Source organism: Carlito syrichta, unplaced genomic scaffold (assembly GCF_000164805.1).
Source record: "Carlito syrichta isolate Samal-C Ts95f unplaced genomic scaffold, Tarsius_syrichta-2.0.1 Scaffold309773, whole genome shotgun sequence".
NCBI classification, from domain to species: domain Eukaryota; kingdom Metazoa; phylum Chordata; class Mammalia; order Primates; family Tarsiidae; genus Carlito; species Carlito syrichta.
The window spans coordinates 566,845-584,958 of NW_007253869.1; the positions used below are offsets into that span (position 1 = coordinate 566,845).

Below are 18,114 nucleotides of genomic sequence, written 5' to 3' on the forward strand. Positions count from 1 at the left end.
GAGGGGGGAGGGAATTGCAAAGGGGCGTGGGCGGAAGCCACGGAGCTCGGGGAGATTGGGGTGCAGCACGTTGGCTGGATGTGAGTGGAAGGAGCCCGAGGCGTAGCAGGAGGGGAGGAGGGAGACCCGAAAGGGCGCCGGAGGGGTGATGGTGGTATTGTCTGGAGCGAATGGGCGCTGGAAGAAAGTGAGTAGGCCCGTCAGGCCGTGGCCGGGGAAGGTTAAGGGAGCTCTTTGGGGTGGAGGAAGTATTCTGTGAAGTAGCCCACACCAGTTAAGTTTCCATTGCTGGTTCATTTCCTTTTCCTACCTGCCTTTGCCATCTCAGCTCCCCCAGTCCTGCCCTTGCCAGCTTTAACTCAGCCATAATTGCCTTGCTTAAGCCCAGAAATCTGGCCATTGCCCTTTGGTCCCTGGCATTGTGACCGGATTCCCTTGTCACCCCTGACAGTTCTGGCTTTGGTCTCTGCGGACAGACTGGAGAGTGATGACAGGTAGCAATCAGAGCTCCTTCCTTCCTCCAGCCTCCAGGTAGTCTTAGCGATTAAAATGGAAGCTAAAGCAACTCCAGGCCTGCCCTTGTAGCCAAATAACGAGGTGCCTAAGGGGTTGGAACACTCAGGGGCTTCCAGAAAAATGCCAGCCTTGCCTTTCTGGGGTGCCTTATAATAACCTCCAAGCACTTTATGGGCTGTTTGTCAAGGGACGGTCAATCAGGAGAATCACGGATTTATTCTTTCTGAACCTCAGAAGAAAAGGGAGTCACTGATGAGCTGTGTAACTTTGGGCAAGTTACTTTACCTCTCCATGCCCCAGTTTTTTTCCTTGGGTAATTGGATTTGGATTAGATGTTCTTTTAAGACTTCTTGTTTGACATTTTATGATCTATGCATGGCAGAGTGTAGGTTAGAAGCCACACTCTCCAACTTAGTGCTGCAGTTCAGGACTAGCACCCTAAGCGTCTGGTTGGGGCTGAGATGGGTCTTCTAGTTTTGGGCACCGATGTTCCAGAATCCAGGAAGCATTCCATAATCAGTCTGCAGTCTCAGGGTTTTCCAGAGCCTTTTCCAAACCACGGCTTATCCTCTGCCCCATTTTGCTCTTGTCCCCACAGACTTCCAGCTTTGGTGCTCGAGACAACTTTGGGAAGGTGCATCTCTGTGGGGGAAAATGATGCTCGAGAACCCCAGAGATGAAAGGAAACAAAGTTAGGGCTCTCTTGAGGATAAAATATTATAGGTGTAAGGAATAGTAAACATTTCAAATCAAGAATTAAAATGGCCAGGCGCCGTGGCTCACATCTGTAATCTCAGCACTTTAGGAGCGTTGCTTGATGCCAGGAGTTCAAAACCAGCCTGGGCAACATAACAAGACCTTGTCTCTCAAAAAAATTAAAAGAAAGAAAGCAACTTGAATATTAAATGGCACCAGAAGACAGCAGTCTGCTCCATAACCTGAGCAAGTGAACTGGGGAAAGCGAGACCCATTCACATTCATGCCTTATGTCTCTCCTCCTTGTTAGCCTTGACACCAGAGGGCATTCCTTCTCTGCTTGCTTGTTTTTTTCCTCCTCTTACCCTATTCCTAACCTCTTGCTTTTATCTTCCTCTCCTTGTCCCTCCTTCTCATCACTTTTTTCTTTTAACATGTAGGGTATTTACCTTCACTTGTCTATTTCCATGTTCCTCCCTCTTCATCCTTGTTGATCTCTGCTATTCCTTCTCCCTCCAGAAGGGGTGGAGAACCTTCTTCCTTTTCTCCAAGACCATGGTTGATCCATCTTCCTCCCTCAGGCTCCTTCTTGACAGTCTTCTAGAAAGGAGAAGAGGGAAAAGAAGCAATTCCTGATTTGATTCTACAGATGAACAAGGAGTTCCCAGGTAACTAGTTCCCCACACCCATTTCTGTTGTCGATTTCTCAAAGAAAAATTTTTGGTTTTTCCTCTTCCTTATCACTAAGTGAAGGGGGACATGCCCACATGCTCACACATGGATTCTGGAAAGAGTATGGGACATGTTACCATGCCCCTCCTGTCCACAGCCTTCACCCTTTGAAGAAGGATAAATGAAAAAGAGGAACCCCCAGGTCATTTTTCAGATGCTCGTTTAAACACTAACCTTATGTTATGAAGAAAACAGGAAGAATTTAATGCATCTTGTGGATCACCTTCAGGTCAAAGTTCCAGCAAAGTGAAGAAAGACTTGGTATCAGAAGCCACCACAGAATGTACTGTTTAGTCACCAATTAGGACCCCAAGAGAGGATAAGGGATGAGAGGGAGATTGCATCAAGGCTCAGTGTGTAATAATCTCTTGCCTAATGTGTATATGTTACCGCTATGTTGTATTAATGGTGATAGCTCGCATTTTCTTAACACGTATCGCTAAAATCTGTTTGTTTGTTTTCCCAAAACTTAGGGCTCTAGATCATAAAATCTGTTTTGCATGCATGCTCAGAACAACCCTGTGAATTGAACATTATCATTGTCTCTGTTTTAGAGATAAGGAGATGGGTTCAGAGAAGCTCAGTCATTTGTTCAAGATCACACAGTTAGTAAATGGCAGAGCTAGGGTTGGGAACCTAGGAAATCTCCAGAGCCTTTGTGTGTAACCATGTTACATTCTTTCCCTTTAAAAACAAAATTAAAAACCTTGCTTATGTATCATCTCTTATTAGGAAAAAGACCATAGTTTCTGACTGTGCTCTGCCTTCCCATCCTTGCAGTCTCCCTGACTGACTAGGAGAAGGCAAGGGACCCCAAGCTTCATCTGTGACTTGCAGGAGCTTGCTGCTGTCTCATGTGCCAGTGTCCCAGCTGTGGAGGATCAGCAAAGGACCACCCCACCTACCTGCTAGAGAACTTGGGAACCTATTTAAACTCTAACCTTTTCATACATTGGAATTCTCTCCTAGCTCTAGCCAACCCTTCACATCTGTTGGTGTGTAACCTCCCTCCCTCTTCCAACTAGTTTCCACTAGGAGGGTTCCCAGTGAGGACAACTGCTAGATGGTCTGTGCTTGGGCCCTTTCTAAGAGCCCTGGCGTGACAGGGTAAATGCAAACTCTGATTGGGGAGAAGAAACTATTGATAGTCCTCTGTGATAAATACCTTGGCTCACCCATACCTCCATTCTCAGCTTTATAGGACAATCCACATGAGTCTTCTCATTCCTCCCTTATGGAGCTGCCTCAGGACCTGGGGTAAGCTGATAAGTTTCCCTCATTGCTCCAAGACTGGGCCTGGACTGAGCCGCTGCCTTGCACACATAAATAACGCATGCCCCACTCTTTGAACCTGGACTTACACAACTGTCAGTGCCACTGAGCTTTGTAAAATAGGGGAGAAACGAATATTTCTTGAGAGACTTCTGTGTGCCTGGTCCTTTTGAGATTCTCTGGAGGGATTCCCTGCTCTGATGCCTTTGGTGTGCACTCTTCTTCCAGGACATGAGCACTGAGAGTCTTCTCACCCCCTGGCTTTTCCCTCACCTTGGGTTGAGCTGGTACAGCGTTACCACACACCCCACCTTCTGCACATCCACCAAGATTAGGCAGCATGCTCTTTCCTTCCTATGCTGCTCTTTCCAAAACTCCCATCCATATTTCTTACAGCCTCAGTAAGCAGAGCAGAGTTGACCTAGACAGCTGCAACCACTGGTTTCTCCTAGTTGGTTCAGTCTTATCTGACATGGGACACACTAGGAGTTTGACAGAATCTTTAGGAATTCTGTTACATGTATGTGTAAGGCATTGTGATGGAAACGTTTCTCTAAAGTCTGATGACTGTATGAACAGGAGCAGTTTGGGGTATAACATGTCAACCATGAACTGGGAAGTGCCATAAGAGAAAAACACTGCCATGGTCATGGGCTTGGGTCCTTGAGGCAACCTAGCAGGAACACGGTCCTCTTATCTCGTCTAGACCTTGGATGTCCTCCTATACCTACCTGTCTCATAGGTTTCCCCCTGTTCTCTTGTTTTTCTTTATGAATGTAGCCCCTCATTTCATTTTAAGCCCTAACTTCTCAATTTTCCAATCTAATGTCCACATTCCCTTGCTTCTAACTCATGTGTTTTTTCTGGAGCTTGTTTGGATCCCTGCAGTTTACACACACACACACATATGAATCAGAGACCTGAAAAGTCTTGTCTTTAGGAATGCTGGGTTCAGGATTTTCTACAGAGACACAGTTCCAGAGATGAGAAGTGACCATCAGGGTCAGAGAATTTGCTAGTGTAGCTCACCATGGGGCTTAAACCCAGGCTTTCTGACTACATCCCATTTCCAAGCAAAGAAACAGGTCTCGACACAGACCCCTGGTTTTTCATGGCAAGGGATAATATCAGAAATGTTTCATTTTCTGCTACTAGTTTCCATTCCCTTTCTCATCCAGGCATCAAGAGAAACAAAAGGGACTGATGGTGTTCTCTGTGTTTTGGCGCTTCTTTTTTGTTGATGCTGCTAAAGAACAGTGACTTTTGCTTAAAAGACCTAATAATCTACCCATTGAATAGCTAACCTGGGAAGGAAACAAAAAGTTCCTTTTTGAACCGCCCCCCCCTCCCCAGCAATGTTCTCAGCAGTCCTCCCAAGACCTCTCCAATTCCTTCACAGTGCAACCCTGTGCACTGGGCCCCAAACCCACTAGTATTGTGCCTCACTTCAGCTTTCTCATGCAGCTGCTCTCTCTTCTGGATACAAAACCTCATGTTTGAAATAAAGTTGAAATATGAAAAGAAAGTATAACATAAGATATTCAGAAGTAGTCTTCATTTGGGGCCGAGGGTGGCAAGAGACCCATCCAGGGGCAAGATTCCCTCCCTGACCCTCTGTTTCTTGGTCACCTTATTTCTTTTTTTTTTTTTTTTTAAGTTGGAGTCTCACTCAGTCGCCCAGATTGGAGTGCAGTGGCCGCTCCCGGTCACCGCAGCCTCCACCTGCTGGGCTCCGGCGATCCTTCTGCCTCAGCCTTCCAAGTAGCTGGAACTACAGGCGCACATCCGGCTAATTTTTTGTAGAGATGAGGTCTTGCCAAGTTGCCCAGGCGGGTCTCGAACCCGCAGGCTCAGGCAATCTACTCCCCTCAGCCTCCCAAAGGCGCGGGATTACAGGCTGAGCCACCAAGCCCGGCTCACCTTATTTCTTAAAAGTCCTATTTCTGCTGCAGTTCTGGTTATGCAAAAGGGTGGGAAAGATATGGAGGAGTTGGGTAGCCATAGTATAAGACACTCCAACAGGTTCCTGCCACCATATTGGGTAGTGGGAAAGTCACCAGGACCCAGCTCTTAGTTCCTTGGAACCCAGTGCCTGCTGTTGGTCCAGTGAAAGGGAACAGGTAGGGAAGAGTCATGTGTTTCCTCTTGGGTGGGGGACTTCTTTCTTAAGTGGGCCATTGGAGTTACATTCTCTTCCTTAAGCATTGAAGGCTGGAGCAAAGCCCTTTCCTCATCAAGGGCAACACTAAAACAAATGGAGAGAAAAAGCAAAGACCTCTGTTTGATCCAGAATGGAGTGATAGGTAATAAAGGGAAGGAGTCCTTGAAAACTATTAAGTTCAGCCGGGCTTGGTGGCTCAGCCTGCAATCCCGTGCCTTTGGGAGGCTGAGGAGAGTGGATTGCCTGGACCCGCAGGTTCGAGACCTGCCTGGGCAGGCGAGACCTCATCTCTACAATAAATCAAAAATTAGCTGGGCGTGGTAGCGCACGCCTGTAATTCCGGCTACTTGGAAGGCTGAGGCGGAAGGATCACCGGAGCCCAGCGGGTCGAGGCTGCAGTGGCCGGGAGTGGCCACTGCACTCCAGTCTGGGCGACAGAGTGAGACTCCAACTCAAAAGAAAAGAAAAGAAAACGATTAAGTTCTAACAGGATTGAGCTAAGGAGACAAGCTCATCTCCTGAATGATTACCTATTAGATAATGAAAATGTTCCTAATAGGGAATCCCCAGGCTGAGAATAACAGATGCCATCTCATTACATCATAATGTCCAAGGTGTGATGTCACTACAGAGCACCCCACTCTTCAGCACTTGTAAGTGAAGCCAGAAATGCTGAAGGGTAGAGTCAGAATGAGGAGCAGGCACCCAAGGAGAGGTATGTGGGGGTTTCCAGGGGTTCTCTCCATGGCTTATTTCCTAGGGTCTCTGTGGCCCCAACCTCTTTGCAGACTTATCTTAATTTGGGGTAGGCTCATCTGAACTCTTTCTTCCACAAACAGCTTTGCTATCCTAAATCCTTAATAACTTACATTTCTGATTAGGCAGCCCTCCAGCTCCCTCCATCTCTGGTATTAGGAAGGAGACTGGGCATGGAATGCTAGAGCATAGTTCCCCTAAAGTGCAGATATTCCCCATAATCATTTGGTTAGTCCTGGGGCAAAATCAGATTTTTGAGTGTCTGAATCACACAACTTTTGGAGCCCCTTTTAAGGAAAATAAATACAATATCAGGGGCTGGGTGCAGTGGCTTCCGCCTGTAATCCCAGCACTTTGGGAGACCAAAGTGGGAGGATTGTTTAAGCCCAGGAGTTTTAAGTCCAGACTAGACAACATAGCGAGACCCATATCTACCACAAAAAAAAATCAAAAAATTAGTTGGGCATAGTGGCACTCACCTGTAGTCCCAACTGTTCAGGAGGTTGAGGTGAGAGGATCGCCTGAGTCCAGGAAGTTGAGGCTGCAGTGAGCCATGATCATGTCATTGCACTCCAGTCTGAGTGACAGAGTGAGACCCCCAACTCAAAAAAAAAAAATTGAGCACAAAAGTTAATTATTTTTTTAATGAGAAGATAACAAATTACAGTTTTTGAAAAGCTGTCAAAATTATCTGATAAATTTTTTTTCTACGATTTTTTTTTGGCTGCATGCTCTTTGGTAGCCTTTTCATATGATGATTATATGATGTTTTCTATAAAGAGTAAGAAAAGTAATTCAGTCTTTTGGTGTGATTGATGACATTTTTAAAGTTCTTGATAATTTAGAATTTCACCTTCACACCTCGTAAACTATAATGTCATATAATAGGATTTTTATCAAACTTGGAAAAACCTCTATCAAATTTCTTTCATATATGTGTTATGCAATTTTGCAGTGTTTCAGATTTACAATGACTAATGCCACACTCTTTGACTTGGTGACATTGTTCCTGGAAGCCATATAAGTTTGCTAGGGCTGCCATAACAAAATAGCATAGATGGGGTGAGTTGAACAACAGAAGTTTATTTTCTCAGTTTTGAAAATTGGATGTTTGAGGTCAGTGTCAGGAGAGTTGTTTTTATTCTGAGGTTTCTCTCTCCCTGACTTGTACACAGCTGTCTTCTCCCTACCACCATCACACAGTCTTTCCTGCATGCACACACACCTGTGTCCAAATTTCCTCTTATAAAGACACCAGGGCCAGGCACAGTGGCCATACCTGTAATCACAGCACTTCGGGAGGCTGAAGCGCAAGATTCGCCTGAGGCAAGGAGTTAGAGACCAGCATGGGCAACATAGTGAGTCCCTGTTGCTAAAAAAAATTTAAAAAATTAGCTGGGCGTGGTGGCACATGCCTGTAGTCCCAGCTACTCAGGAGGCTGAAGTGGAAGGATTGCTTGAGCCCAGAAGTTTGAGGCTGCAGGGAGCTATGATCATGCCGTTACACAGAGAGTGAGACCATCTCAAAAAAAAAAAAAGCACAAGTCGCATTGTATTAGAACTCACTGCAAACACCTCATTTTAATTTAATTATCTTTTTTTTTTTTTTTTTTTTGAGTTGGAGTCTCACTCTGTCGCCCAGACTGGAGTGCAGTGGCCGCTCCCGGCCACCGTATCCTCGACCTGCTGGGCTCCAGCGACCCTTCTGCCTCAGCCTTTTCTGAGTAGCCGGAATTACAGGCATGCGCTACCACGCCCGGCTGATTTTTTTGATTTATTGTAGAGATGAGGTCTCGCTGTCCGAGTGGGTCTCGAACCCGCGGCCTAGGCAATCCACTCACCTCAGCCTCCCAAAGGTGCAGAATTACAGGCTGAGCCACCGAGCCCGGCTGTTAATTATCTTTTTAATCTACAAATGTAATTACATTCTGAGGTGCTGGGAGTTAGGACTTTATTACAAAGTTTGGAGGAATCACAGTACAATTCATAACACTATACCTACACGGGGATACTTTGTTCACAGAGGTTACCACAAACCACTTAAGGTGCACCTACTAGACCCACACTAAATGTTTCCTCAACTGAACTTTCTTAGTCAATCCCCAAATATCCATGGCCTCTCTACTGGCACCTGACGAAAGGGGAAATGCAATGGAGGGGGAGTCAGAAAGGAAAGAGACCTCAATCTTAAGCAATCATCACTTAAATTTTTTTCAAAATTTACAAAAAATCTGCAATCATGTTAACATCTTGCTGGGCTCCTCCAGTGCCTTGGGAGAGAGGTCAGTTCAAGGGAGGGCCGGAAACTTCTGATTCCTTAGCTATAGGGTAAATGTGCTTCTGGTCAGCTCTGCTATTAGCCACACAAAGGGAAAGGAAACTTTCACCAGTGGAACATTAACATCTCTACATTGAGGACAATGTGAGTCCCCATTCTTCAGCGCTAGTCCCTGAAAGAGTTGGGGATGGGTACTGTCCTGCTGAAGATAGGACCCTCCCTTATTTTGTCAGCCTGGACTTCTCCCTCTCCTTCACTTCTGCACTGCCATCCACTCCATCTTCTAAAGCTAGAGAGTGAAACCCACATAGAAGGAGAAGGTTTTAGCCCACACATTAGAACTGGGACAGGAAAGTTTCTTTTCCCTTCCATGGATTCCCCCCTTTTCCAACTGTCTTCGATTTTGCCCCCACTCCTGACTCTTGAGAGTATTTTTCTGAGACAAAAAAGATGACTGAATTGTCCACCTTCTGTAATTCCAAGCCCATGATCAGTGATGCCCACAGTGACTCACTGAACACTCCAGAGTCAGGTTTTTAGCTCTCACAGATGGTTCTTGCTTGGCTTTCTAGCAAAACAAGCATAAATTCTTCCCAGTTAATCCAGTCCCATCAATTGTTTGGGTTATAAGAAAATGACCTCTCCACTGGTAACTTAGAGCTACTACTGCCTAAAATGTTTCACGTTACCCTTCCTTCATTACATACAAACCAATGGGACATTGTAATAGTCATGATTTAGGGAAAGGTCTGTTTATACCGTCAGCCTTGGCTCAAACCTGAAGGATCAAAAGTTTCTAACCTTAAAGCTGACCATATGTGTCTTTCCATTGCTTACCCCTATGATGTTTTACCAGATATTAATTTGAAGGACGTGAAAGTGGCTCTTAGCAGTTGAGAGTATTTCTTTCTTTTTCCTTTTTCTTTTCTTTTCTTTTTTCTTTTTTTGAGTCAGAGTCTCACTGTTGCCCAGGCTAGAATACAGTGGCATGCTCATGGCCACTACAGACCCGACCTGCTGGGTTCAGGCAATCCTTCTCTTTCAGCCTTCCAAGTAGCTGGAATCACAGGCATGAGCCACCATGCCCAGCTAATTTTTTAATTTATTGTAGAAACAAGGTCTTGCCGAGTTGCCCCGGCTGGTCTCAAACCTCTGAACTCGCCTCTGCCTCCCAAAGTGCTGGAATTACAGGCGTGAGTCACCGCGCCCGGCTGAAAGTATTTCTAAATGTAATGAGGAAGAGGAAGGAAACAGGGCAAATACAGGGCCAGAAACAGAAAATAGGGCTCAGCACTGAAGTAGAGATATTTATAATGTCTAGAGACCTTGAAAGAGAGGTAGACCTTAAAGTGTGGCAATGAAGACAAAAAAGTTGGGTATTATGATGGTTGATTTCTTGGGTGTATATAAAGAAGAGAAGTGGTGAGGTCTGAGAATACAGGGCAAAGTTTGAAATTGTTTTATATTATTGTAACTATATAAGCTATTATGTGATATAACTAGGCAAAAGGAGACTTTTTCAAAGACCAACGAGAGGACAGAAAAGTCACTTCAGAAACTATTGCTCCCAAGTTTTCAACATGTTGACTAAAGAAAAAAGTCAAGCTTTTAAAGAATTAAAGTTATTTTTATTCAGGAGTCTTGCTAGGACTACAGACTGAGGCCTATAGCTTGGAAGCAGTCCTTTAGAGAGAGGGTCTATCAGACTGCTCTGACAGTGTTTTAGACTTATATACAGATAATGGGGGTTCCATATGTGCTCAGAAGCTATATTAAACTTGCTCAGAAGTTACGTTAAAACAGAATCCATATCAAAATTTGGGTATTAGGTGTATATCTAGTTATAGACTACAGAGGCATAATCACTAACTCTTATCAGACTTTATCTTATGTGTAGGAAAAGGCAAAGACTAGGGTTATTTATCTTTTTTAAGGAATATAGTGACCCAGGCGAGAGACGTAGGGGACTGTATACTGTTATTTTGTTTTGTCTTCAAAGCATCTTTCCAGAGAGCTGCAGGTTGTCACAAGGTGGGGGCTTTGTGAAATTATGTTGGCAAGCAGAAATGAGCAAACATGACTTCTTAACGTTTATTGCTTTGTCTCACAGTCAGAAGATGGGGAATTCTAAATATACAAAATTTGGCCCAGAACTTCATACTGTGTAGAATACTGTTTTGTGGAAAATCTTGTCATCCCACTTTTTGCCTTTAAAAAAAATTTTTTTTAAGAGAGATGGGTCGCACTGGTGGCCTTGAACACCTGGACTCAAGAGATCCTCCCGTATCAGCCCTCATTACTTTCTTGACAGCGAAAACCAAGGTCTCCAGACATTAAGAGAACAGCAGGTCCTCTTTACTAGGGCAGGGAAGAGAGTCTGAGGGTCTGGTAGGAGCCGACGAGGTGGCTGTTCCAGATGTTTGGGGAACATCTGTCAGGTGCTATTTGGCACGGGATGCGGCGGGCATCGGGCTCCTAAGGTCCTCGTCTTTCCGGGTGACAAGACATCTCTGATCGATCTCAAGCACAAGTTCCCGGTTGCTTTAGGCGCTTTGTTACAGCTGACGCTACTGGTGGCTCTTGGCCGGGGAAGGCGCAGCTCGCGTGTAAGGTTGAAGAGCGGACGGCGGAAAGGTCTTTCTGGAGAAAGCAAATGGGGAGTTGCTGGTGGTCCAGACAATTCAGCAAAGTGCTGTGTCCCTCCTTGGGGAATTTCGGAACGAACATGGCCCGGTGTACTCCAAAGGTCCAGCACCGATAGGTCGAGGGTAGGGGGAGGTAACATCCACGGCAATTTGGCCCCGGGGACATCTTCCCTGCCCACGCATCCAATAGATGACCCCAGCTGAGATCCACGTAGCCAATAGTCGGTTTCAGCCGATGCCCACGCAGCCAATGACCAGCCCAGTGCGTTTCTCCGGGGCCCGCCTACCTGCTTCCACCAATCAGGACTCAGGCCACCTTGGCACCGCCCCTGAACACCCGCCCCACCCATCCGCCCCGCCTCCAACTTGCTCGAGCAGGGCTGTGTAGACCGGCGCGCTCCCGGGGGCGGGGGAGGGGGGCAGTCCCGGTCTCGGCCATCCGTACGGGTGGACTCGGAGCAGGCCGCACCGGGCAGCAACTCCACTCCCACTCGGAGGCCCCCTGCCCTCTCTCCCCCCTTTCCCCTCGGCCCATGGTGCGAGGCTGGGAGCCGCCGCCCTGGCCGGACCGCGGTGAGTGATCCCCAGTCCCTTGGACTTCCCTCCCAGCCCGTGTACGGTCTCCGACCTCTGGAGTCCCATCCCTGCGCTGGTGGGAGGAGAATTCTAGGTTCCAAGACGCGCTGTTCTCTCCCCTTTCTCCGCTGGACTTTTCGGTTCCCTGTTGTAACTGGGGGAGGGTGACTGTGTGGGGAGGAGGGGAAGATTGGGCTGGGGCGCCCTTGGCGAAGGGAGGATTGAGATTCGCCTGCCTCCTGGGGCTCATCGCTCCAAGTGCAGCAACTTTTTGTTTCCTGACCCAGTTCGAAGCTTTCTAGACTGCCGGTTAAATGGAGGATAGGAGAAACATTTCCTTTCCAGGCCTCCCCCCCCCCCCCCCCCCCCCCCCCCCATGACTACCTCCTAGCGACCTCAACACACGTACAGAACCTGGACTTACTTCTGGGGAGCAGCGGCCTTTGGGAATGAAAGGTTTATAAAAAAAAAACTGCCCCTTCCGACTCCCATACCCAGCCATACTCAGAAAAACAACCAGGAAATTGAGAACCTGAGTCCTCAGAGGTTCCTGGTGTGGCGTCCTAATCCGAGACTTATAAAGTGAAAGAAGACTCAAGCTGAGACCTGTTTGGTTATGTGGGCCCAGATCAGGAGATCTTTTTGTCATGTGAACCTCCTCCTCACCATACATTTGAAGTCCTTTTATATTCTATAATTAGGTTAGGTAGAGGGCAATAATTTGAAAAAGCCTAAGTTGGAAATTTTTAAAAGAAAGTATACATATCTTAAACTTTATAATTAAACGTGTTCATTTCACCAATATTTTGGTGTAGTGGTGAGACTTTGTGTGTGTGTAAGTTTGCTGTTTGGAGTTCCCAATTGTCTTTCTAGTATTAACTACACAAGGGAGTCTCAAACCTGGCTGCACCCTGAGAACTTTTTAAAAACTATGGATGCCTGGGCCCCAGTCCAGACTAATTAAATCAGAATGGGGAGGAGAGTGGCCCAGCTTTTAGGTTTCCCAGGTAATTCTTATGTGCAGTCTGAGAGCCATTTAGACATTTTCATCATACATGATTTCCATTTTGGTTTCTTTAAAGTGAAGTGAGAATTTAGATACTTTTGAGCAATCGGAGTGCAGAATACTTTTTGAAATTTTTAAGTCCCATCCCTCAGTCTTTTACAGTTGTCTTGCTCACTCAACAATTTTTAATGTATATTCTCCCATTGTATTATGTCTCTCCAAAGCATTTGACTTAGTTGTCATAGGAACAATTTCTAATGAAATAATTTTTCATAGGTTTATGTGATGTTTAACTAATTACATTATATAGATAGAAGAACCATGGACATAGCAGGTTTGGAATCACACAGAACTGGCCCAAGCAGGACAACTGAATGAAGCAGATGGTTTTAGTACACCAGAGAGTAGCTTACTAACATCTAGCCCTTTGCCCTTGACGTCTTGCAGATCACCTACCAGCAACTCGACTGCACTTTTTTACAAAATGGTGAAAAACGAATCACTTCATATTAAATAGTATAGCATTGGAACCAGTTATTTTATTGTAATGACATTTGGCTTATAATGGAATTTTGGACACTGAGGAACTTATTTATGGCAAATCACACAATTTTATATCTTTTTCTAATGTGTGGTAACATATGAAACAGTCACCGACATATAGTTTCATTCATAGTTGTGCAATAGTAATTTATTTGACATCTCCCACCTGGTGTTTTTCTATTCCAGCAGACAATGCAGCCTTGTTTTCTTCCTCCTACATTAATAATATGTAATTTACTGTCCAGTTTGTTGATTGAAGACAATTGGAAGGATGCACTGGTGATTCCTGAAAACCACTTTCAACTGACTGATCAGAAGCTTGACAAATTTCAAATAGGTTTTTTCATTGCTTTTAAATGGAAAACTTCAAGGAAACACACATTTTGGAAAAATTTGCATTTGCATAAGTTTGTTCTGTATAATCACCAGCAACCTCTTTATATCCCCTGGGAGGGGACATCCACATGGTTTGCTAGATTTACAATGTCCCCTCAGAGGGGACATCCAAATGTAAAGAGCTAGTATCCAGTGCAGTGTGGGTACTGGTCATATAATTGTTTTTCCAGCTAATATCACAAATACCCTATCCCTTGTAGACATACTCAAAATCTCGAGTTCTCTATCCACTCTTCCTATTCCCTCACATGAAGCTATTCATCTTTAAGTGATTACACTATCGCCTTTAGTAAAATTGAGAAGGCTATAAGGCAGAGAAGAAATTCTTAAACTGGCTTCTAGCAGTCAGCAAACCCCCTGAGTTCACTGTTTAAGTGTATATGTTTTTTGGCAGGGGGGATAGTCATAGCTTTCCAAAGGTCTGTAACTTATATCTGATTCTCAAAGAGGTTCAGGATCCAAAAAGTTAAGCATATAAATTGAGTATCACTAAAAGTCTCTAAGTCCCTTAAAACTGTATCACCAAACACATTTCATGTAGTATTTCAGATCTCTAAAAGATTTGGGGAATTATGCAGGACCATACCTGGTCTCCCACTTTAACTGTCTCCTACTTTAACACCTGAGCCTAGATTCAAACCTAAAGTTCTAAGTTCTCTTTTTCCTAGCACTGTGTAAACATGGACTTTAAGTAGCAGTAGGGTATATCTGGCATATTTATTTTATTATTTTATTTATTTATTTATTTTGAGTTGGAGTCTTACTCTTGTTGCCCAGGCTGGAGTGCAGTGGCATGCTCATGGCCACCCCAGCGTCGACCTGCTGGGCTCCGGTGATCTTTCCACCTCAGCCTTCCAAGTAGCCAGAACTACAGACACGCGCTACCACACCCAGCTAATTTTTTATTTATTGTAGAGACGAATTCTCGTCAAGTTATCTAAGCTGGTCAAACCTGCACGCTCAGGCAATCCACTCGCCTGGGCCTCCCAAAGTAGGCATATTTAATAAGGGTGTACATTTGGTAATTATTCAGAATAAATACCACCACGACCATTTCTGCCCTAGAACTCCTTATTTCTCCAGCTTTGATTCCCTTCTTTTTCTACCTAAACCAAAATGGAGACACAAGAACACAAAGCACTATACTGTCTTCATTGTGGTTTTGATTACTATAGGGTCTACCCTACTTGATAGAATTCTCATGAGCTACTCTGGTAGTTTTCTCCTAGTTCAAAGCCAGATTCTTCCAAGGAAGTAACCTGGAAGCTGTGCCTTGATTTAAGCTGCCATTCTGTTTCAGCAAGTTTTCTATAACTTGTGTTTTGTGTAAGTGAAAAAGAAATACCACATATGTTATTTTGCAGTTTTGCATGTTACAATGAAATATCAAGTGGATGCTGAAAATCTGAAAGATAATCAAACGACATGAATGAAAGCAAAATGCTTCCTTATAGTTTGTGAGGCTTATTGCTGTGCCTGCCTTATATTCTCATCTAACAGTCTAAATCCTCCCATTGGACTGCTTTGTTCCTTATGCTACATTTTCTGCAAATCAAAAGTGTTGTATCTCTATAACAGGACACAAATAAGGTTAAGTCAATGTCCAACATTGCCTTCATAAGGTATTCAGCTTGGAATGGTGGTGTTCCTGGTGGGCCACAGTTTCTAAATGGCAGTTTAGCACTTGGCCATACAAGCAGTGCCTCATAGGCCACTCCTCAACTTTGTCCAGGATGAACCTGGGGAGGGGAAATGTGGAGCTGTCACACTGACAATTCACATGCCAATCAAAAAAGGGTTCAAATTATGGATGCAATTCTAAAGCAGTGATATTCATACTTTTTTTTTTTTTTTTTTTGAGTTGGAGTCTAACTCTTGTCATCCAGGCTGGAGTGCAGTGGCACACTCATGGCCACCACAGCCTCAACCTGCTGGGCTTAGGCGATCCTTCTGCCTCAGCCTTTCAAGTAGCTGGAACTACAGACGCATACCACCACACTCAGCTAGTTTTTGTGATTTATTGTAGAGATGAGGTCTCCCCAAGTTGCCCAGTCTGGTCTCAAGCCCCCAGCTCAGGCAATCCTCTTGCCTCAGCCTTCCAAAGTGCTGGGATTACATGCTGAGCCACTGCACCCGGCTGGTATTCATACATTTTTAAAGCAGCAAAACCATTCTTAAATTGTATCCAAATATAAAAAGTATAAAATCATGGATACCCTGGTTTCCTCCACTGCTAGCTAGAATTAGGTCTCTGCAAAAACAGATTGAAATCAGTGATTTTAAAGGATTCAGTCTTTGTCCTGCTTTCCCCGTTGTCTGGGAAGAGCATTATCTTAGAAGTGCCCCTTGAAATTGAAGTAATGATAAAAGCTGCTGTTCATTGAGCTTTTACTTTTGTTCTGGGCATAATTTCAAGCGCACTTTTTCATTTATTCATAAACTTACCAGGTAGGAGCTTTTTTTTCTGAAGAGAAACTAAGGCTTAGCAAAGTTAAGCATCTAGAAAGTGGTAGAGCTGCAATCAGTCTCTGATTTGCATCACCCTGGACTTACATCTCTAACAGGTACTTTATGCCCTGCCTCTGCATAATGCCTAGCATACAGTACTATTTATATATACTCGGCACTATCTCAATTTTTTACACATGAGGAAAATTTTTTATACTTTGAGGCTTACATCAGTTCAATAACTTTTGCCCAAGATCATACAGCTGATAAGTGGCAGAACTGGGATTCAAACTCAGAGGTGGCCTTACTCAATAATTCATATTTCTACCCACCACACCATGCTGCTTCCATGTACCCTCTTAAGGCATCTTCAAGCTGTATTGCTTTTAGGATCTGCATGGCCTTCAGTTTGTTAGATTTGCTTGTTCAAAGGGAATGGTGACACATTAAAATGCTTTTAGATTTTTTAAATCATAGTGTAAAATCCCTGATATTTTGTTGCTCTAAATTTATGTATTTGAGATTTATTTTCACAATTTATCATGTAGCATTTACATAGGAATCCTGTCCTATCCTTAGCAAATCAGAAGCAATACTTATAAATACAGACGGGATTCCGATTTCCCTGAGAGTCAAGGGTGACAGATGCATTACAGGGTCTCTAACACACATAGGGAGCTGAGTTAAAATTGTCAACAGAATACTCTGGGATATATTTCAGGAATGAAGCACAGCTGGGGCTATCCCTGCAGTCTTCACACCCATAATCCTAGTAGCAGTGGTGCTGCCAGGTAGCTTGCAGGAGCTGGTTACAGTGTGTAATGAGCTTGTCCACCTGGTCTTGAGGCGAAAGCTGGGCTGAAAAGATAAGAGCTGGAGGCCTTCTGCACTGTGTGAAGGGGGCTGTTAGAGTCTAAGGGAGCTCTCTGGGCTCCCTGGAGAGAGGCTGAGCTGTTGGAAAAGACAAAGATTGGGGGAGGGGATAACCTTTGTTCTGAGGCTGACTTGGGGGAAGAAACATTCCCCTCTCCACTTTCACATAACCTAAACCCGGGAAGGAGTGGGGTGAGCCTCATTTATCCCAGATCTCTGATCCTTATCTCCCATGTAACTCAGAGATGGGAAAAATAAAGCTATCAGGTTTGGGCTTAGAGCTTAAAGGGTATTATTCCCCTCCCCCCCAACACTCCACCACCAAAAAGGCAAGGAAAAAAGGGGGCTGGGCAGAGGTCAGTACTTTCCTACCTTATGGATATATGTCAGTTGTATTCCCAACCTATTTTTCCACATTCTAAAGGTAATCATAAATTGTTAGGAGCGAAAGACTTAGTAACAAGCCAGGCGTGGTGGTGCATGCCTGTAGTCCCAGCTACTGGGAGGCTGAGGCAAGAGTGAGCCTAGGAATCTGAGGCTATGGCGTACAATGATTGCACCTGTGAATAGCCACAGCATTCCAGCCTGGGTAATGTAGTGAGACCTTGTCTCTAAAAATAGTTACTAACAGTTCTCAGATTACTACTCCTCTTGTTTTTTGTGGTTGTCTTCATTTGGTAATTCTTGTTCCATGAATTTAGAAGGTGAAAGTTGGAGGATAATTCCATAGTGAGTTTGAGTTGGAAAAATAGGCTGTCTCAGGATCAGTTGTCCTTCTTAACCTTTAAAGACATATTTTTGTTTTGGTAACGACACTCACCAGTCATGTGACTTGGGGTCATTTAAATTGGATGAATTTTAGTTTTTTCATACATAAAATGGGAATTACAGCAGGCTCTGATGACTTCACAGAGTTATAAAATTAAATGAGAAATTATTTGTTTTTTGTTTTGTTTTGTTGGAGTTGGAGTCTCCATCATCCAGACTGGAGTGCAGTGGCATGCTCCCAGCCACCGCAGTCTCGACCTGCTGGGCTCCTGCAGTCATTTCGCCTCAGCCTTCCAAGTAGGTGGAACAGGCGCGCGCTACCATGCCCGGCTAATTTTTAATTTATTGTAGAGATGAAGTCTTGCCAAGTTGCCCGGGCAGGTCTCAAACCCATGGGCTCAGGCAATCCACTCACCTTGGCCTCCCAAAGCACAGGGATTACAGGCTG

The 18,114-nt window shown here is 44.6% G+C and overlaps 1 protein-coding gene across 5 annotated transcripts in view; it reads left to right on the forward strand.

Annotated features, from left to right (window-relative positions):
* The first annotated feature begins 527 nt into the window (after window positions 1–527).
* Window positions 528–18,114, forward strand: part of HOMEZ (homeobox and leucine zipper encoding) — a 19,746-nt gene continuing 2,159 nt past the window's right edge. Inside the window, exons 1-3 of one of the 5 annotated variants that reach the window (XR_002482524.1) lie at window positions 528–1,880; window positions 2,042–3,201; window positions 4,395–4,749. Coding sequence is in view for 1 of the 5 variants with exons in the window: in XM_008067788.2 (XP_008065979.1) it covers window positions 11,590–11,629 (40 nt within the window). In the remaining 4 variants the exon portion in view is untranslated. Of the gene's footprint in view, window positions 1,881–2,041; window positions 6,512–7,918; window positions 7,924–11,425; window positions 11,630–18,114 lie in introns of those variants that run through there. The other 4 variants (XR_002482523.1, XR_504953.1, XM_021717467.1 and 1 more) reach the window with 4 other exon arrangements.